The following is a 22,179-nucleotide window of genomic DNA, read 5'->3' on the forward strand; positions in this document are numbered from 1 at the left end:
TTACATGATTAGCTTCCTGGTTTGCAGGGAGAGGGCGAAGCTAGACCGCCATTTTCGCTTGTTACCAGGTAGCTCACGTCCTGTCACCTCACTTCATCTCACCTAATTTCTCCACTCCATTTCCAAAAGCATGTTTCAAATAGATAAAAATCACCTCAATTCATTTATTCAATCCATGGCTTATCGCTATTGCCTAACACTCATGGAATGACCATCAAACACAAGCAAATAAGAATACCAGAATTGTACAACTTACCTCCCCCATCCTGCGCTCTTCGTTCCAATGATGACACAAGAGATTACTAAAGAATATACACGGATTTCTCACCACCGCAGGTCCATATAATTGTTTAGAAATATATATACGTTATTGTAAACTATAAAGAATACTTACAAACATTAGGTAAGTTCTGAAAATGTTGAAATATACCAGTGTTTGCGTTTTATGTAGGATTTACTGATCGTTGTTGAAGAGGCCACCAACCTATGGCTAAAGAAGAGCTACATGCGCCGTGCAGCACTTCGAAAACTAATCCTGTTATATATCCATCTATTTTTCTATGCAGTTCTTTACTCTCTAATCTCATAAAATTTGTGAATAGGATCATAAGTAATGTTTACTTAATACTGCCCAGGTTTTCGTCATTTTGCAGCTTATTTCACGTAGCTCAGAGGAAGAATAAGACAACGCTGTGACTACATCCTTTCCGTAACGCTTCATCATAATTATTCTAGAGTTAATCTCTTGGTACAGCTAAGCAATCAAGCGGAGATGGTAACTGTAGGAGTTACACTCAGTTTTCTCAAGCCCGGTCATAATCCGACGTCTATGTTTTTTGCTATATCCTGACGGCTTTATTGGGCTCTCGTATTAGGAGAAGAAAGACTTAGATACAAAAAAATATATCATTAACGTGCTAGAATGTTCCTCAAGGCTGGAAAAAAATCTGGTAGCTGCAAGAAGACAGTAAAAGCTACGGTCATGTAGCCAAATAAATTTTTTCTTGCACTGTGTAAGTTTGTAACCATAGCACCAAATGGATGCCGTGCAGTTCTGTGGGTAGGTCTCCAACCGTATATGTGGGTCATAAGAGTTGAAGCTCAAGGGCTGGTTAGGGTTTACTGCTTACATACCACAGAGGGAAGAGCCAGTGCGAGGTATATCCTAACCATGGACCCCAACACTCCTATGCCTTTGCTCTCAAGAACTCTAACAGGAACATAGAATGACGGTCACTGAATGAAACTGCCATTTCATTATCATTATCATCATATCTCTGACGCTTTGACCTCTCCTGGAAATTTTCAAACAGGTGATGACCATGATTGAAACGCCTCCAAGCTACCTTATCCTTACACACCTCTCACCCTCTCCTCTTCTCATTCTGTTTTACCAATATACTGCTTTCTACACTGAATGACAAGCCTGACACTTTCCTGTTACCCAGGAAACCATTTACAACAATGGGTGGCAACCATAGAACCAAATCAAGGGTTGATATAGACCCTACTATGGAGCCCGTTAACTGGCTGGACAGCAAATGCAGCATCCATCCAGGAACCAAACCTCCACACTTTTCCCCATTGTCTGCCACAAAGAAACATCGGTTCACTGGACAGGATGGCCCTACAGAGTTGGTTGGTTGATTGTGGTTGATAGGTCTGCTCAGCCAGACTGACCAACGTAGCTCAACAACCGCTCTACTTCGTTCCATACCACATAAGGTCTGCCTCTGCCAACACTACCCTCAATTTCACTTTCACAAACTTTCTTTGACATCCTATCTTTTTTTTTTTTTTTTTTTTTTTTTTTTTATGTGTCCGACTCTGGGCATAGGCTTCACAGCCTGCTATCAAGGCTCAGCAGTCCTCCTACATACCATACACCTCTACATGTCACCACTTCGGCGCTAACACCCACCGTCCATATTGAATACATGCTAGGGCTGTCTCATACAGGACTGGTGTATTGGTATTAGCGGGGGTATTTTTACGACATGTCGGCGGGTCTTCTGGTAGATCAGTAAAGCCTGATTTAATGAAATTCAAATCCTTAAACTGTTCCCTGCCCCAGCCGGGATTCGAACCTGGGTCCGTAAGGACTGCAGGCCACCTCTCTACCGATTGAGCCACATGTGCATTCTTTGTGAATGTTCAAACCTTATCAATGTATTCCATTTTATATTCTCAAAAATTCCACATCTAGGGCCTGTGTCTCTTTCCAGAAAAGCAAAATGTAGTTATGAGAGAGATCATCATGAATCTGAAAGCAGATCCGGCCCTTGGATCACAGCACTTCATGGGGTTGTACTGACCATCCTTACTATTTTTTTTTTTTTTTTCCCTAAATGCAGTTGGTGGTGCTTGAGAGGGATACCTTCACCAAGACGCCTGGGCAACTCCATTGCCTGTTTATGCAAATGTCCCTCAACTCCCTCCTTATCTCCCAAAAGGAGGAGGATGGACTGCAGGATGAGAGCAACTTCATCCTGCAGTTCATGTAACTGTTGTTCAGATGAGTCTGGGGTTGCTACTACTACTACTACTACTGTTACAACTACAGCTACTACTACTACTACAACTACTACTGATACTACTACTACTACTATATTGTACTACTACTGTTAATGGGGAAAATTGGCAGAGTAACTTCACAGGAAAAACCATTTATAAGCTTCATCATCCAATCCTTTTCCACCCCACCAGAAGCACAGTGACCCAAGGCTTGGCTATACTCATTACCAACATTTCATGAGAAGGTGACTTGCCTCTCTCACCCCAGTGTGACACTGTGCAGTCCTTGGATGCAAACCCTCGTGGACCCCACCTAGCTGAAGTGCCTTAACCTATCTGATTACCAGGTGTCATGTGGTTATAAAGTTACCACCTAGTGCATTAATGGTTTCCTGAGAGAGAGAGAGAGAGAGAGAGAGACTTCCACTAGTTGAAACCATAATGAGTATACATCCTTAACCACTTCATGCAGATTATGAATTTCTCATTATTTTTTTTCTCTCTAAACAATTATCTTACCCACAAGTAAATGAAGTTAGTGTACAAGCTGAGACTCTTACACTGTTGCAAATCATATTATTAAATTTATTTTTTGCCAAGAGCATCCAACAACTGTTGGTCTGTTGTATGACTTATTGCACTGTTTTGGCTGCAGCGAGGTATGAGAAAGAGTATGGAGATTTGGCACCATGATGGACACCATATTTGTCTCTCTCTCCACCAACAGGGGCACCATAGCAGACTCCACATCACTCCAGTTTTTAGTTATATGATTAACCACCCAGCATTGCAAGTGGTTTCCTGGGTTACAGGAAAACATTAGGCTTGTCATTCAGTGTACAGTTGCCTACAGTAGAAAGATGAGTAATACAAAGTGACAGTGTGAATGGGAGAAACAGGAAGAGAGGAGGGCAGATATAGAAAAAAGAACAATAAAAGTAAAGGAAGAAGTTGGCAGCACTACATCAAGTAACTGGATGATGGTTGCCACCACCTACCACCAAAGGATAGGTTACCATAAAAATGGAAAGAAAGTGATAAATAATTTATTTTCTTAGCTGGGGGTTTTGTTCTACACTCACTGTAGAGTACAGCAATGTACAATGCACAGCAGCGTCAGTGTACATGTGTACAATGCACAGCAGTGTCAGTGTACAATAGTGTACAATGCACAGCAGTGTCAGTGTACAATAGCATACAATGCACAGAAATGTCAAAGCATAGTCATACCATTCGGATATACAGTAGTTGCGAAGGTGGATTGCAGGAGAAGGGCAGCTTCATCCTGTATTCTGCTGTACTACGTTCAAGTCTCAATAAGCCTCTTGGGGTTAGATACAGCCTTCACTAAACCCTTCAGTGCAAAACAACATTCCTAAGTTTATTTAAAAAGTAGGGAGTTGGGATAAATACAATAAGGTATAGGCCTTTCACACTAACTTGGCCCAAATTACAGTATCATAATTTTGCAGCTTACTCCATGTAACCCAATGGCAGAAAAAGACAACGGTACAGCTCTATATCTTTTTCATAACACATCTTCATGACTAGAATCAAATTCTAATGCAAGTCTATTCTTGCAACTCAGCAGTAAAGATGGATTGGTCGCAATTTTAGGCCAAGTTAGAGTAAAATGAGTATAATACATACATTTACAGTACAGCAATTCCTCTCTTACCGCTGAAGATGTGTTCCTACAACCTACTGTGTTCAATAGAAACTGCTTTATGAAAGGGTTATATTCTTTTGAAACCCATCCATCTGTCTACCTATTACCAGGTGCATTAATCCAGCAAGGGTTGGCCACAATCAAATCACTGCCACATCGCCCTGTCCTCTGCCATTTGCCTGCCCTCCTCCAATCCACACACACCCCTCTCTCATACATCTCTCCACTCCATCTCTCTACCTCATCCTTGGTCTCCCTCCCCCTCCTCCTCTCCCTCTCCTCTAGCCAGTTCTTCTCAAATGCTGTATTTTAAAAAATCATATTCACATTTGCAAACGTCTGGTGGTCTAGTGAGCTATGGTGCTCCATTGAGAACTGGCCCATAAGGGTTTGTATCCAAGAGTTACTGAGGTTCAGTGCTCATATAAAACCACTCGGGGTTAGTGAGACCAGTGGCCTGGCTCTGAGTCACTGTGCTTCTGATGGGTCCAAAAAGGAATGGATTATTGATGGATGTGATGTAATTGAATATCTGCAATTACTGTGTTAAAGCATTTTAAAGAAATGTACTATCTTGAGGTTAATACGCCTGTAACCTGCATCTGCCCACACCCTTGAACCCCAATCGTGATCAGTTAACAATGAACAGTAGTGTGTAATATGGAAAGTGTTCCTATGCTGAGCAGAGCTTTACCATTTCATTATGTTTTGTTTATACAGCTCCAACATGCTTGCATGCATCGGCCTTGGTAAACTTATGGCAGCTCTCCATGCTGCTTGATCTTTAGCTGCCTCTCTATTCAGTCCTTCCCTGAGGCCACACTCTAAGAACTCATCCCTGACTTTTTTATCTGCCTCTCACAACCCCACCCTCAACATTCACACCTCTTACCCCTCATTTAACTGAATGTATGACTTGGCTAATAAAGTCTTGAGTCGGAGAGGAGTGTGTGCTACTCCACCACAATTTCAATTCAATGGGTGGATAGAAGTTTTTCTATAACACACAAAAGGCTTGGCTGTAATTATTTCCTCTGTGTTATATAAGGAATTACTGTAAAAATAAACTATACCATAACAACACAGCACCCAAAACCACAATCAGCAGTCACGACATCATTGGTGGTGGTGGCGGTGGTGGTGGTGGTGGTTCCAGTGGTTGCTGTGGTGGTGGTGCGATGTGTGAGAGGTCGTACACAACCACACTCTGGTCCCAAGCACAGTCAGCCAGCAGGGCGGCATGGGGGGAGTAGTCCACGCCATAAACAAACTCGGTGTGGCGCTGAAATGACTGACCAGCTACAGAGGCTTGTTTGTGGTCCCATATCCTGAGGTTCCAGGGAAAATATTCAGTGACCAGCTTTATCTATCTACCTATCTGCATCTTCCTACATTCCTACCTATCCATCTATCTATCTGACTACTTCTCTATCTATCTACAGTATTTATCTATCTAACTACCTATTTCAGCTATCTACCAATGCTCACATGCCTTAATCCCAGAAGGAGTCCCCATAAACATATCACCTCTGTCACCTTGTCCTCCACCATCAGGCTGCCCTCTCTCCAACTCAAACCTCCCTCTCTCATGTATTTCTCCACTCCATCCCTCCACCTCACCAGAAACACTGCACAGGCAATTATCCCTACAAGTCAGTGATGTGTTCAGTATTATAGCTACAAATTTCTCCTTACGGCTGGGACTGCGAACTGAATGAAACTAGCATATCAGTTTTATAGGCAAAGTCAGCAGCAGCAACTCTCTTCATGTTTCATCATCATCATCATCATCCAAACCTCCTTTCCCATCCCCAGGTGGGGTGAGGCAGAGTCCAGTCACATAGTCTGTGTTCAGAGGGAAAATGTCAGTAACCATAACATGCTGAAGTATAGGAATATGCACACTGTTGATATATCAGGTTACATTTGCAGTTCAAGGTTCTGCTTTACTAATCACCACCACCACCACCACCACTGCCACTACTGCTACTACTACTACAATATTACTGCTACTACTACTGCCACCACCACCACCACCACCACTGCCACTACTGCTACTACTATTACAGCACTACTACTACTGCTGCCACCACCACCACCACTGCCACTACTGCTACTACTATTACAGCAATACTACTACTACTACTGCCACCACCACCACCACCAACACCACTGCCACTACTACTACTACTATTACAGCAATACTACTACTACTGCCACCATCACCACCACCACCACCACCACCACCACCAACACCACTGCCACTACTGCTACTACTATTACAGCACTACTACTACTACTCCCACCATCATCATCACCACCAACAACAACAACAACACCATTATCATTGGTGCTAGATGGGGATGCCTTTACATGGTGGCATTAACTCTCTACCTCCAAAAAATTGATGGTGGACTGCCAGGGAAGGGCAACCTCAGTATGTAGTCATTATTGCTGTGTTGCTGCTGATGATAAACTTTAGTCTGACATACCTCAGACTCTCCACTCCAGCAATGTCCTTCCAGCATCTACAACTTACCTTGTAGTGAAATCGTAGGACACTGATGCAAGCTGACTCTCCAAGAAGGATGAGAACTTCAGTCTGCGTACAGGATACTCATGGCCCTGCAGCACATGTTAAAATAATCAATTCTGAAATCTTATATCTGCTTATTTAATTTTCTAATATTTAAATCATACTCATCACTACCAAGGTCAAACTTTTACCTAATATTCCCCCTCAAAAAAATCAGCTCCAAATTCTATCTCTTCTACTTCTCACTTTCCTCTGCTGACTAATATTCCCAAGTTGAGTGTCTCGGTATGTTTCCCTGGCCACAGATGATACTATCAGATTTAATAAGTCAGGATGGTAGGTGACGTACATGCCCTTAAAAGATGCTCTGTGTTATAATGTGTCTGGGAGGAGAGTAATGGACATGTCCTAAGTGTGATGGAGATGCATAAGGACAGTGGGTGAATTTTTGCCCTAATCTGTACATCTGGGGAAACTGGGATATGATAATGTGATGTGTTGTGGTGTAAGGGGCTGCATTACAACAACGGTAGAGTTAATTATCTATGAAGTGTATTTTGTGTTGGTCCTGAAGCAGAGATGGGTGATGGCCAAGAGTACAAACTGACAAGTGTTGTGATCTATCCTTTTTTAATCCATCAACTCACCGAAAGCACAAATATTGGCTGTGAGGGTTGCCTGAGATCCCACCCAGTAATATTTCGGTCAGTACCAGCTGTTGCAATAATATTCTGGTTGTACTTGCACCAGTCACAGCTCAGGGCCTCACCATCACACGCACGCACTTTTAAGGTTGGCTGACTGGATTTCCCCCGAGTGTTCCATATTCTAAGACCTCCATCACCTGGAAAATTGAGGGAGATTAGTTGGTAGGTAAAAATATTATTAGCTGAAACCTTGAGAATGATTAGTTAAAACCTTTACAATGATTATGACTTTTCTATTTCATTCTCATTATCTGCAGACATTTTTATTTATTTTAGAAAGGAGCCAGCCTTGAAAATTACATGTGTTTGGCAGATAAGTGTATGAATAAACCCCCTATACAATCATGACATACCCAAACATGAGGCCATCACCCCTCCATGCTTCAGTACCAACACAAAATACATCTTACAGTACAATGCAACCCACATACCACAACACATTTATTCATCTCATGTACCACATTATCACAACACTGATAATCCTTCAACATAATTTCAACAATAAACATCTGGGAACACCCAGCTGAAGTGGCTGATTACTTGCAGTCCACTGGGTTTACATCCAAATGAGCCTAAAATTGCAACAATAACAATCATGATGACTTTTCTGTTTCATTCTGCCCTCCTACAGACAATTATATTCAGTTTAAGACGGACCTCTTTCTTCATATCATCAGTTCTCTATTAATGAGGAGAGCAAGAATAAACTAAAATGAACCACAACTGTACTGAAACAATGAACTTTTTCAGCCAAAGACGTTCTATCCCAAGGTGAAAAAAAAGTATGGAGGCAGCAGTAAAATATTATAATACATCCTTGGGCTAAAAGGGTTCTCTCTTAATATGAAGAAACTTGTCTGGTACCAGCTAAAATTATACAGAAACTACATCCTCTATTTTGTTGTTGTTGTTGTTGTTGTAGCCCCAGGATCATCTGGATGTGAATCTGGTAGAGAGCTGGCTTAAGCTCTTGCAGTCCACCACCCATATTTTGATGGATACGGAAGAGATGAGGAATGTCTACGTAACTGGGCAGGTATCAGTGCCATCATGAGAATGTACCCCTCTCCAACACTGTCCTTGGGCCGAAGTGGGAAAGGGTTAAGATCCGAGGTATGTTGGGAGAGGCAAGAGAGAGCTACTGACCTGCAACAGAAGCCACACAGCCTGGGAGATATGGTGACCACACTGCCTGGTAAACTAAACTCCCATCATCCACCAGAGTACGCACTGATGACTGATGGTTTGGATCCCACTGATAACAGACAAGGCAATGTTAGTTGCTGTGGGGTAGTTCAATATAGCATAGGGTTTTTGTCATACAGTCACTCTGAATACAGTCACTCTGAATAATACTGGAGATGTTGCTGTAATATTATATCAATGAAACCTGGAGTAACGCTGCATAAGCGCACCCAAAATCAAAGTTGTGACAGAAAACAGGATGTGGTTAAGAAAATGCTCATCACTGAAAACTTTGGTTCAAGAGGAAAAAATATATTTACATACACATTATATCCAAGGCTATAGCACTATATATACAAACTAACCACAGCCTTCATTATCCTAACTTCGAGCCACAGAGGAAACTCACAACTCTGAGTGTACCATCCCATGAGGCAGAAACGAAGTGCTGGATGTCTCTGGTCTGGCTCCATGACACACTATATGCGTCCTTGGTGTGTTCTCTGTATACCTGCACTGGGGCCTGTAACAACCAAGTCTATATAAACTCTTTTGAAATGTACAAGCCCATTCCTATACCACTGTTGTCCAATATATTTAAGGGAAATGATCTAGAGACTTGAGGAGTGAGTGAATGATTGTGGTTCATTACACCAGGCACGATACTGATACGTCTCTCAATTTTGTACCTTCCCTTTTTGTTTCTAAATTCTACCTCACCTCATCTTTAGGTAGGTAAAAGGGTAAGGATGATGATGATTTGCCTTATTCCCTTGGTGACAGAAAAAAAAAAGAAAGAAAAAAAAAAAACTCAGTCACCTCTTGGTATATAAGCATATTTAACAAGTAAGGGTCGTCACTCTTAATGGTGTGTTCTGATCCTTCTGACTCTAACCTAGCCAAAAGTTGCTATCTCTTCATCTCAAATGCTGAGCTGTAGGAATAGATTTACACTAGAATATTAGGCTAGTCATGAAAATGTGCTATTGAAAGAACGCAGAGCCACAGCATTGTCTTATTCTGCCAGTAGGCTATATGAAATATGCTACGAAAGGATGAAAATCTGGGCTAAGTTAAGGTGAAAAGAGTATAGCTTCCTCTACATCTACATATATGACATGCACTACTAATACTGTATATAAACTGCACTGAGTTCTACACACACACACACACACACACACACACACACACACACACACACATACACACACACACACACACACTCTAAGCTATGAAGAAAAACTAGAAAAACTGAACCTACCAACATTACAGGAGAGAAGGAAAAGGGGAGACATGAATACGCTATATAAATGCATCTCAGGGAAAGAGAAAATAGACATCAATGAGTATATAACCTATAGGGAGGCATCAGCAGGATGACACGGCAAAAAACTGCATTAAAAGGGGTGACAATGATGTATGGAAATTCAGTTTCCCAAATAGGGCAGTTGATCAATGGAATCCATTACCAAATGAAATAGTGTGTGCCAAAACTATTCATAACTTTAAGGATTTGTGTGATAAAAATGGTTTAATACATGGGACAGTACGAGCTTGACTCATTCCTGTAAGGATACAATTAGGTAATAACACACACACACACACCACATTTACAAAACTGTTTTTGTCATTTTTTGTATTAAACTCTTCAGTATATATATATATATTTTTTATTCATATTACCACTTGCCAATTTCATGATGACATTTTTGAAAATTCTTTCTGCAACCATATTATTTTACTGCAGATATGGAGAAACATCACTGTCTATCTCTCAATCTACTGCCAGACACCTTAATCACGCATGGGGTGGCCATAAACAAATTCCCTCCATGCTGGTCAGTCTTCTGCCATTTGGCTGCCCTCGCTCCAACTCACAACCCCCTCCCTCAAATATCTCTCCACTCCATCCCCCCACCCCATACTTGGTCTCCCCCTCCTCCTCAGTTGAAAAGATACCTATAAAACTGTTTTTACTCTAACTAGGCCCAGATTTTAATCCTTCTGAAGCTTATTTAACCCATTTCTGCCCAGTGTCCTCAACTACGGACGGAACTGGGCATTTTCAAATGTTAATAAAGAAGGGAACCCCAGGGCAGGGACCCGTGAGCCTTGCGACTATGAGCCGACAAGTGGAGGGCAGTACACATAGTACCCATCCAGCAAAATCCATCGCACAGGAACTCTGGGAGCTGATGGGTAAATGTAGCTCTGTGAGAGAAACAAATAACACTGGGTCTCTATACCACTTCCATGGCATTCCTTCATAACTTGCATCATATCCTTGTATTGATCTAGTGTTGCATTTCAGCAGCGAAGATGGAGGCGATGGCAATTTTAGGCCAGGTTAGAATAAAAAGGATACATTACAGTGATGTGGGAAACACAACAAGCTATAGGTATGTAACTAGGTAGGGTCCCCACCACCTTATCATGTATGACGGTCAATGAGGCAATGTGCAAACTCTCACATCTAAAAATCCAGTTTCTAAATCCTCCACATTCCAAGATACTTTTTTATGTGACAGGGTTTTGATATCCCTTGTCCTTAAACAATCAGTTCATATTTGAAGACATCTTTCCATGGGAGCATATATTAACAGATAAACACTACTGTATTACTAGGAGCTGTATTTACAGCTAACAGTACTGTACTGGCGTTGTGGTGTGGATGTGGATGTGATAGGAAATGTTATGAGGAATACACTGAGGTGGTTTGGCCATGTGGAGATGATGGAGGGTGAAAGACTGACGACGAGAGTGTATGTGAGTGAGGTGGAGGAGGGAAGAGGGAGGGGGAGGCCGAGGATGAGATGGAGGGATGGGGTGGAGAGGTATATGAGAGAGGGGGGTGTGAGTTGGGAGCAGGGCAGTGAAATGACGGGGGACAGGGCGACTTGGAGGCGATTTGTTTGTGGCCACCCCAAACGGGATTGAGGCATCTGGCAATAGATAGATAGATAGATAGTACTGTACTGTAGGCAATTTATAATGTGATTTTTTTTCATTAATTTTCATATGATTCTAAATTCCAAAATTTTCCATCCATGAAGTCTTTGGACCCAAGTATTTTGGATCTGAGTGACTGAACTGTACTGTCTTACTGCAAATTACTGAACCCACTACACTCCCACTTTCAAGCTGGTAGTACTTTTAGCTAACAATTAAAAACTGAGCCAAAATACAGACAAATTCCTATGTCAACCATCAGAAACATCAGCTCACAAGAAGTTCAGCCATAAATTACTATGTCAGGAATGCCAACTATAAGCAATCAATGAGGGTGTAGGAGTTTCAGCTGTCCGCATTTGTACCTGTGGACTGGTGGTGTTCCATAGCTGCAAAGATCCATCGCCAGCACCTGTCACCAGCATTCCCTCAGCTGCCTCACTCCAGGCCACATCCAGCAGGCCAGACCCCCACCCTCCACTGCTCACTGTCTGACCACCACTCACCGACAACACAAATATTCGCCCACCTCCTGTACATGTCAAAGTGAAGGTAGAGAATTAATTACATGCACCTGTAGATCACGAGGTCTACTATGTGTTGTCAGGTTCATTTTGAGTTGTTTCATTCTTAAGTTGCTGACAAGTTAACATCTAGGTTTCATATAAGTCATTATAAAATTCTCTTTAATTGGGAATTATCTAAGGCTTGATAAATGCTATTCAGAATGTGAGAGCCATAAACTATTTTATTCTTACTGTAGCCATATAAGATATTTGGTCTAGGAACATCTTACTGTCCTCTAAAGGTTACAAAAGTCTTCAAAAAACATTTTAAGGATGTGAGAAATATTATAAAATGAGGGTGCTGGGTTTAACTTAATGACTGTATATCATTCCAGCTACTAGTGCTGGAGAGAGATGCCTCATATGGTGACACTGATATAACATAGTAACTCCACCACTCAGTAATATTGATATCCCTCAACTCCCTCCCTCTCCCCCTAAAAGGTGGATGGTGGGCCGCAGGAGAGGGGCAACTTCAGCCTGCAGTCCACTGGGTTCACATGCAGATGAGGCTGGGTTTGCAACTACTACTACTATTACTGGCTACTGTACAACTGTTACCATTCTGGTTACCAAAAAATGACCTTATTCTGTTATGGGAACCTCAGCAATCTAAAGGGTTAAGTTTTACTTCTGTCAGATGATTTTATTCAGCTTAGGTGTGATTTCACATCCTCCTTGTCAAAATCTAATTCTTCTCTTAACCCCTTCAGTAAAGTGACATACCAGTATTTCTTTTATTCTAGCTACTGCCATATGATTTTATTTAACTTAGGACTGACTTTCTGATATACACTGGTTAGATGTAGTTTTCATTAACTTGCACTACTGGAGGACATTCCATTGCTGAATAAAATCATCTGGTGGTTCCCTGATTAAAATGAGAAACATGTTTTTGAAGTGAAGGGATTACGATCCCGTATGACATTTAAAAAGATCCTGTATGACTTTCAGATACGGTATTCCTCCCTGTGCCTCACCCATAAGTCCAAAGTTTTGAGATGCAGCTACAGCGATGAGGTCAGGAGTGAAGGGGCTGAAGGCGAGGCTATACCCATGGTGGTCAGGGGTTGACAGCACACGCACACCACCACCACCACCACCACCACCTCCACCACTATCGCCAGACATCCTTGTGTCCTCACCCTTTACCCATGCTGAAAATAAAGGAATACCATTTATGAGACACCTCATCCCCATTAGACATCTTTGTATCCCAATCCTTCACTCATTCTGAAAATAAGACAGTACAGTACTATTCACATGACAAGTTTTTACAGTACCCCCACCACCATCAGGCATCACATTCTTACTCTTCACGTATTTTGAAAATAAAAGAGTACTGATCACAAGATAGTTTTTTCCCCTACCAGCAGACATCCTCACACTGTTACCCTTAACCCATCCTGAAAACCACTGTATGTACATCAGATCTCATGATGTACTGATGGTTCACATTACAAGAGGTTCCTGTATTTTTTATGCCTTTTTTGCTATAAGACCCAGAGTAAACTTTAGAAAATTGTGACCAGTAATGTTGACTTGCCAATACTTTTCCTTCCTTTTGTTTGTCATGACAGATAACTTATTACTCACTGTGATGGCACATAGCTATGGCATTATATGTGCAGCTTCTAAATGTACTTGTTGGAAGTTACTAGTTTAGTTGTGCTTTTCCATACTCCCTAAAGCTGGCTCCCACCAATTCCCCATTATCACCATGAATGGGTGGTGGTATATGTAAAAAAAAAAAAAAAAAAAAAAAAAAAAAAAAGTCATTTCTTGCTAAAATGGAGTCTAAAATTGCATGAAACATAAAAAAACAGGGAAAAAAATAAAAGCTTTATCACCAAACAGAGTATGAGCTGCAAATGGAAAACTGCCTTTGTTAGTGAGTAACTCTGCCTTCACTGGGAGGTAAAGGCTTCACTGGCATGCACACCCTAGGTCTTCAAATATGCAGGTGTAAATATTAAATGGCACAAATTTTAGTTTCCTATAACAGCATACTTAGGTTAATGAAAAAATTCTATATCTGGTGGTTCTCATTACCCTCTACTTGAAGGTTAAAAGGCCACTGAGTATGAAAACAATTAAGATCACTGGTTCTAAACTTTATACTGTAACATACACACAAAATCTCAAGAGGTTCAAGGATGTCAGCCATGAAATCATCTAGACTCATACTAACCAATTAATACCTTGAAGGGGACTGCTGGCTTATTCTTGAAAAGGCCTTACATTCCCTTGTTTATTGGTCTTATCCACTGGTAAATAAATATATGGATTCTTCTTCTACCTATGAATTACACCGTAATCAACACCTGTCACTTCTTGCAAGCTATCATAAACAAACCGACACGAAACCATCTCGACAAGTGCATATCGTTGCACCTTCCTCATACAGAGTTTAGCATAAATAAAATAGATCAAGGTTAATTCCAGGCCCAAGTGACCTGTATTGGACTGAGTGAAAACACACCATACCGCTATAAAAATACAAAAACAAATCTTTGACAGCCGAGATGTTCAGTGTGCGAAACCCAAACACGGACCAAAACAAATGCCTTTATAAAGAACTCGATAGCTACTACTTCCACCCCCATGACGCATTATGAGCGCCATCTTACCTCATCTTGAATTTCCTTCTATGCTCATGATGCTTTCCAGATCAATTATGAGCATATTTTTTATGATTATGTACATTTGTAATACCCCTCTGTACCATCCAATGAGACTCACACGCACACTGACGATGACCACACTGAAGCTAGTCACCAAAGTCATAACAGAACAGCATAAGTAAGGTTGTTCTGCGGTTAATTTATGCCTAGTTTTTATTCCTGCAGGTCTAGCACCATGTTTTCGCCCCCGCAGCAGGCTATTTCACTCGCAGCCACTGCCGTTATTTCATTTTTGTATCATACTGGCTTTTATTTCACTGGGCCAATGTCTCTTATCCCATTTCCTTTGCTACTAGCTTTTATTTCTTTATATAATTGGCTTTGATTCTACATTCTGTCTCTCTGGACCCCTTTACCTCAAGGGGTCTTGGCTGATTGAAACTGTTAAGCATTAGTCAAAATACAGTAAGTCCTCAAGTTGAAGAGGTTCACTAATCTTGTTTTGGACTTTTCACCTGGAGGGGTTTCTCGTCAGAAGAATAAAATCATCTGACGTCAGCCAAAATGACAGAGAATACTTCATCGGGCTGAAATTATCCCACCGCTCTTACTTGCTGCTTTAATATCATTGCTCTGCCAATGCTGTCATAATCCCACCTTTAATGGCTGTAATTACCCCACCTGTCATCAACTGATAGTCTCACCTATTACTGGCTGTCACTGTGCCACTTGTCATTGGCTGTCATGACCTCACCTGTCACTGGATGTCATTACCCATGTCACTGGCTCCCCAAATGTCGCTGACTCATTACCATCACTGGCTGTCGTTATTCTGTCACTAGCTGTCATTACCTTTTCTCTGGCTGTCATTACCCCTAATTACTTGCTGTCATTCTGTCACTGACTGTCATCATCATGGCAACTGTTGTCATTACCTTGTCAATTGCTGCTACTCTTCTACTTACTAACATCTATCATTCTTATCACCCTCAAACATCGTACACATCAGTCCCACTGCAGTCGTCTTACCTTAACCAGGCCTAAATTTTCATCATTTGCAGCTTATTTCACATAGCTCAATGACAGAACGGACAGTGCTACAACTGTCTCCTTTCCATAGCACTTCTTCATGACCAGCATCACATTTTAGTTTTAATCTCTTGTTGCTGTTCAGCAATAAAGATGGAGAGAGAGCAATTTTAGGAAAATTTGCATCAAAACAGGTACAATACAATCAACACCTGCACCACCCAACCTGTCCACAGATTCACACTTTCTCCTAACTGTTGCTGCTAAGGTAATTTTCTTCCCATTAATAAAATAGTGTTCTGTGATATGGTATACTCAAATTTCAGTGTGATTTTACACTGACCTTCCATAAGCCCTCTATTGCAAGAGTAAATTGGTACTTTCATGTACAAAACTGGTCACCATTGGAATAGTCTCCCTGTCTGTCTTTCTTTTCACCCAGAACAGTCTTTTAATGCAATGTGTCCAGTCATTTCTAAAATAATCTTTTTCTGGTTTTCTTTCATTCTGCTCCCCTTCAAAGGAGGGCCTTTTTAAAGCTAGTACTCATAGGTTTTTGTTTTATGTACAATGATATCAATGATAACAGTGAGAGTTTGAGGAGGAGTAGCCTGATGACAAAGGTCAGGGCAACAGGGAGGTGATTTGCTTGTTGCCACATCTCTGGGAAAAAGGTGTCTAGCTATATACGAGATAAATAATCCTGTCACCTGGGCTCATTATCCATCTGCTTTTGGCTTGCCATTATACCAGACATCAGTTCCTAATACTGCACCAGCTCTTGTCACTATATTATTCTGTCACAAAGTACAGTACGTCTCTAATATTAAAAGTGTCCTCTCTCTCTCTCTGTCTCTCTCTCTCATATGCATGGAAAAATTATAAGCCGTTTTACATTTGGTATTCAGGTTTATCTGGACTGTCTGAACTGAAATGTAAAAAAAAAAATAACTGGTGAATTACTAACCTTTGTCGAAGAATTTAAGCCACACTGCAACACCACAAAATTGAATGGTGCTTCACATACTGTACTAATAGTCGCAACAGTAGATCAAACCCACTCTGTTTGGTCAAGCAGACTCATCAACGGCAGGCATGCAGTCGTCCCTGCAAGAGTGTCCCATGCAGTGAATGTATGTTCCCTTGCAGTGGACAGTGACTCACCACAGAGGCACAGGAAAGAGCGTGAAGGTCTGGTTCCTGGATGAACAGTGCATTTGTGTCTATCCATCCAGCGAACAGGGGCACTAAAGTAGGCTCCACATCACCCCTTTATTTGGTTATATGGTTACCACCCAACGTCATAAATGGTTTCCTGAGCTACAGGAAACCATTAGGCTTGTCACTCAGTGTAGCATCACCTACGGAAGAAGCAGGCAGCACTACATCAAGCGCGTGGATGATGGTCGCCAACACCTACCACAAGTTTCACAAAGTGGCAAAATTTTACTGATAAGAAGTTGGCCGCACTACATTGAATGAGTGGACGACGGTCGCCACAACCTACCACAAGTTTCACACAGTGGCAACAATATAACTGGGTGGTTCCACTACCTGTGCAATCAGTTATACTAATGTTCCTCAGCTTCCCCCCTGCCACCCAAAAAGAGGCTGGTGGACTGCAGGAAGAGTGCAGAATCAGCCTGCAGTCCACCAGGTTCAAGTCTAGATAAGCTTGGGACCACAATAACAATAATACAAAAAAGGATACTTCTACTTACTACTGTTGGTTTTTATTAAGAAATCTTGTACAAATGTCTTTTTTACTTAAGAGTACTCATAATTACTTTTTTCCTAATTTCATAATGTACATGAAATTTACAAAATCGAGGTTCAAAAGCAAATGACAATCACTGAAGAGCATTCAAAATTACATTTCTAATCTTGTAACATTCCTGAAGCTAATGAAATCATTATACTGAAGCAAGAGAGGCTTGATTTATTCAAAAGTACACTTATTCCTCAACAACGGAGACGTATTACTAACAATTATTCAAAAGTAGGCTGGTAATGTTTCAGTGTTTGTTAAGTGAAAAAAGGCACTTGCTCCTAAACAATGGACAAATATTACATTACTAACAAATGACTCAAACAAAAGTACACAAGTAACATTTAGGATCGGACACAAACTATTTAATAAACAGTACCAAGGAAGTACAGTATTCTCACGAGCTTACGTAGCATTGTAGCACCTCTTCCTTGGCGATTGCTTTTGAGTATTTTAATTTAATATTATTGTGTCTGTTATTAGTGTCTTTAAGTTGATACAGATTGCATAAATAAAATACGAGAACATTAACCCTTTCAGTCCAATAATGCCTTTACTTATTTATGTATGTTTGTGTGTATGTTTATTTATTTATTTATATTTTTTGTTTGTGCACTTCAGACACTTTTATTCACATCTAGAATCACTTTTCAAACAGGAGAGTTGAATACAACTTTCATTAACCTCTTCAGTATGACAGGCCTTTCCAAAATTGAATATAACAGTCTGAAGGAGGCAAGAATAAACATCATACACTTTGGGGGATATTTTTCAAACTTGAGGAGTTAAATACAGCTTCCAATGATGTGGTTAACAATAATTTGGTAAGGACGAGGTGCTCCGAAGCCTTTAAAACTGATGAGCATACAATCTCCAGTCACAGAACACATTAACAGTATCTCATGGAAGGTATTCTAGAGTAGATGATCACTACGGTATTATTCTGACATTCACACATACACACAAAAAATCATCATCATTAACACCACCACCATCATCATCATCACTGCAATATTCATGATTACTGTTCTGTCATTCCATATAAAAAGGTACTCAATAACCTCTACAGTATGGTGATTTATTTTGTATTTTGTTCTCACCACTGTTAGGTGGTTATGCAGGGTGGCCAATATATAATACTCCACTGGGTCATTTCTTGCATGTAATGAGGACAGCTTAATCAGTGGTATCTGTATCTACCCTGCATCATTTACTCATTTCCCACTCCCACTGCCACAACCATGCCCACACTAGCCGACTGAGCTGTTACCACAACACTAACATACTTCCATGTGTGTTTCTAGTGGAGTGATATTTAAGGACACTGTGTTTGACCTAGGAAGAGTCCCCAAGCAGCAGCAGAGCTACTGATGGCTATATCTAACTCCAGTTTAAAATGGTTCTCCCAAACTAAATAGAAGGCATAAAGAACAGGATAAAAAGAAAATGTCACTGGAGTGAAGCCATAGCAACAACAATCCAACAATGTTTTATTTTATTCTTGTTTCCTCCACATGACTGTATTTAGCTGAAGGGAGAATTTTTGTGTTGGAGGTTAGTTCTAGTCTTCGCTAGCAACCTTGCAAATAGACCTCTCTCCTCAGTTGAGTAAAATTTGTCAGGTGGCAGCAAATAACACACAAATATCATCATGGGAGTGAGAAGGATAAACCCTTGGACCTCTTGGTATATAATGACATCCTAGAAATTACAGTGAGTCCCATAGGTAATGAAGAAATACAGGGCAGCCCATAACATACTGCTCCTCATCTAACCCACAAGCAATTTCTTGTGTGTTCCAGGGATGGTTCAGACAATGCTCTAAAAGTGTAACTGCATCATTTACTCATTGCTCACTCCCTCAGCCCCACCCACATTCATACCAGCAGACTGAGCCATCCTAAAAAGACAAAAAAATCTCCTGGCAGAGGAAAAAAGTAGTGTTATATATGGACCACCCTGTGCAGTACATGCAACATGATTCCTTCACTGTCCTTTGCCACATAAAACTTAGTATTTCTCTCATTACAGATACAGGCACACCTACGATTTTAAAAGAATCCTCAACCAATGAAAACTTTGATTTTCTTTTCTACATGATTAAATTCAACTACTGTAAAGAAAAAATTAAATTAAAATACATAAATCACTTTCTCAAAGCTCTTACCATATTTGATTTTTTAACTGAAGCAATTAACATATGGTCAAACTACATGCACTCCATTTTTTTTAAGTCAAATGCAGTAATATGGGGTTGTCTGTTATTTCATTTTTTTATTTATTTATTTTTTAGCCTGTTCTGTATAATGAATAATCTGCTCCTCATTTTTTAAAAGACACATTCAGCTACACAATAAAAACCTGAGACGGACATACTACTCCCCTGTTCTTCCTCAATCAATGATAATATGCTTTTCTTCTCATACATATGAATTTGAAAACACAATACAGTACCACAGTCTACCATTATTATTCACTACAAAAGAGGATGGATAAAGAACTAAGTACAAAACACATGCAATACAAATTCTCTCACTGTGCAACACGTCTCGTTTCACCACTAATGAATGCAAAAGATAATAATACTGCAATAAATGTCCTCAATGAACAGTCTCTTCTCACTACCTCTACTGATGATACAAAAAATTAAGTACAGGAAAGAGGTGGAAGAAAATGAAATGACTCTCTCCCCAAATTACTTCATCTACTTCTCTAACAATCTCAAATGAAGAAAAATAAAAACACATGATTTTCTCACTGAATTTTCTACTTTTCTTCTCCCTACTTAAACTGAAAAAAATAAAAATAAAAACCAAAATCTCCCACCACACCTAAGCTATGCCCTGCCGCGATCCCTGAGTCAGTATGCGAGTTTCTTCATGAGGAGGTAGATGTGCTTGTCCACCTCAAAGCCGTGCAGGTTGTTTGCATCGCCCTGGAGCCGCATCAACAGTCCACCATATGACACATAGGCTGACCTGCAGGCAAGGGACGATATGTTAGTGGACCAGTGATAATGATAATAATACCTGTAATAATAATAATCCATCCATCCATCATCCAATCTTGTGTTGCCCCATGAGGAGTATAGGAACCCGGGGCTAGGCAAGTTGGTCCTGACATTTAAGATGAGTGAAATAATAATAATAATAATAATAATAATAATAACAACAACATTAAAAGTTGAAACAGTTGACCAACAATAAAAAGTTAATGTAACAATCACGGACTGTCATCATCATCATCACTATCATCCTAATGCTGCAGACATGGAATAAATGAAACACAGACTAAAACAGATAAGTCTGCAAAAGTAAAAAAGAAAAGTAAAGAGGACGATGATATGAAACAATTACCCATGATGCTTGTCTCTACTTTAATCCTTAGAGCCTGTGGTGGGTTATTCTGGGTAATTCACACATTATCCAGACATATAACGCTGAATCATGAAGGTTACCATAGTTACCTCCACTAAATGTTACCCTAAGTGCACATTTTGCCTACCAACCCAGCAAAAGTGGATAGATACCAAAGCATGTGGAATTATTAAAGCTGTTGAACTGGAGCATAAGGTACTGTTATATACGAAACATGCTAAGACCGAAGCATGTTCTGTATCCCATGGAGTATTGTAGTACTGGAGTGTATGGAGCAGTGATGCAGTGGAGAGTGTGGAGTGGTGCTGCAGTGGAGTGTGGAGGGGTAGCAGTGCAGATAGTGGTTGTGATCCAGACACACAACCAGCTAACCACACTGCCACACCTACAACTCCTTATCCACACCTGTACACACACCTGCTTATCAGTGCCTGGGAATATGCACACCTGGACACACACACACACACACACACACACACACACACACACACACACACACACACACACAAGAGCCTGTTATCATCATGTCTGGAGCAGCCTGCAAAGTTATAAACCACTGTGCACTAACTTCATTAACTACACAAACATACAAGGGAGTTACCGAAATAGGAATTTGCGATACATTCATTAATACACCTGTAAAAACATGATACACTATAATACAAGAGAACTTCAAAATACTGGTGTGTACTGTATATATTTTTATGCCACACAGGAACACAAAAAAGGAGGGTGGGGGGTTCCAAGTCCTTTTTGGTGTTCTCTCTCCTCTATCCCAGGGAAAATAAAATAAATGACACACAGAATATTCACTGATGCTGGATGATGAAGTAATGGAAAAGGTGAATGCGTTTAAGTACTTGGGTATTGTAATGAGTAAGGAGGGAAGTGTGGAGGGTGAAGTGTTTAAAAGGGTACAACAGGGAAGGAAGGTTGCTGGTCCTCTGAAAGCAGTGATAAGAAATAGGGAAGTGAGCATGGAAGTAAGAACGTTGCTGCGTGACAGTATTGTAATAACAACTCTAACGTGAGGAAGTGAAGCTTGGAACTTGTTGGAAGGACACAAGTTAAGAGTGAGAGCAATGGAAATGATCTGAAAGGAGCATGTGGCGTCACATGGAGAGAGAGTCTGACAAATGAGGAAGTGAAGGAGAGCTGTGGTGTAGATGTGGATGGGATAGAAAGCGTTAGGAGAAACTCATTTTGGCCATTTGGTGGGGATGTAGAGCGAGAGGTTAACGAGGAGAGTGTATGC

The 22,179-nt window shown here is 40.7% G+C and overlaps 2 protein-coding genes across 2 annotated transcripts in view; both read right to left on the minus strand.

The window, feature by feature from the left end:
* Positions 1 to 3,578: 3,578 nt before the first annotated feature.
* Pex7 (peroxisomal biogenesis factor 7) lies at positions 3,579 to 13,257 on the minus strand. The gene is made up of 7 exons (XM_080276927.1): positions 13,107 to 13,257; positions 11,926 to 12,092; positions 9,021 to 9,134; positions 8,573 to 8,681; positions 7,367 to 7,563; positions 6,723 to 6,808; positions 3,579 to 5,511 (listed from the first exon to the last, which is right to left on the minus strand). Exons 1-7 carry the CDS (start codon positions 13,255 to 13,257, stop codon positions 5,292 to 5,294), a joined length of 1,044 nt encoding a protein of 347 aa, XP_080133053.1. The 3' UTR covers positions 3,579 to 5,291.
* A 4,234-nt stretch (positions 13,258 to 17,491) lies between these two features.
* Positions 17,492 to 22,179, minus strand: part of Polr2H (DNA-directed RNA polymerases I, II, and III subunit Rpb8) — a 200,272-nt gene continuing 195,584 nt past the window's right edge. Inside the window, exon 4 of the mRNA XM_080276958.1 lies at positions 17,492 to 20,525. Within this exon, the coding sequence (XP_080133084.1) occupies positions 20,408 to 20,525 (118 nt within the window). The 3' untranslated portion in view covers positions 17,492 to 20,407. The remainder of the gene's footprint in view (positions 20,526 to 22,179) is intronic.

The sequence above is a fragment of the Coenobita brevimanus genome, chromosome 67, assembly GCF_032717465.1.
Source record: "Coenobita brevimanus isolate Jiangsu-jjx chromosome 67, ASM3271746v2, whole genome shotgun sequence".
Lineage (NCBI taxonomy): Eukaryota > Metazoa > Arthropoda > Malacostraca > Decapoda > Coenobitidae > Coenobita > Coenobita brevimanus.

What these genes read in the sequence shown, in the direction of transcription:
- Pex7 (XM_080276927.1), bottom strand. Translation starts at nt 13,257, where the DNA reads ATGTCTGGCGATAGTGGTGGAGGTGGTGGTGGTGGTGGTGGTGGTGTG. An exon ending in GGAACACCACCAGTCCACAG is followed by an intron (nt 9,135 to 11,925) that starts GTACAAATGCGG and finishes TGGTTGTTACAG; the next exon opens with GCCCCAGTGCAGGTATACAG. An exon ending in AGCCAATATTTGTGCTTTCG is followed by an intron (nt 6,809 to 7,366) that starts GTGAGTTGATGG and finishes CATGTGCTGCAG; the next exon opens with GGCCATGAGTATCCTGTACG.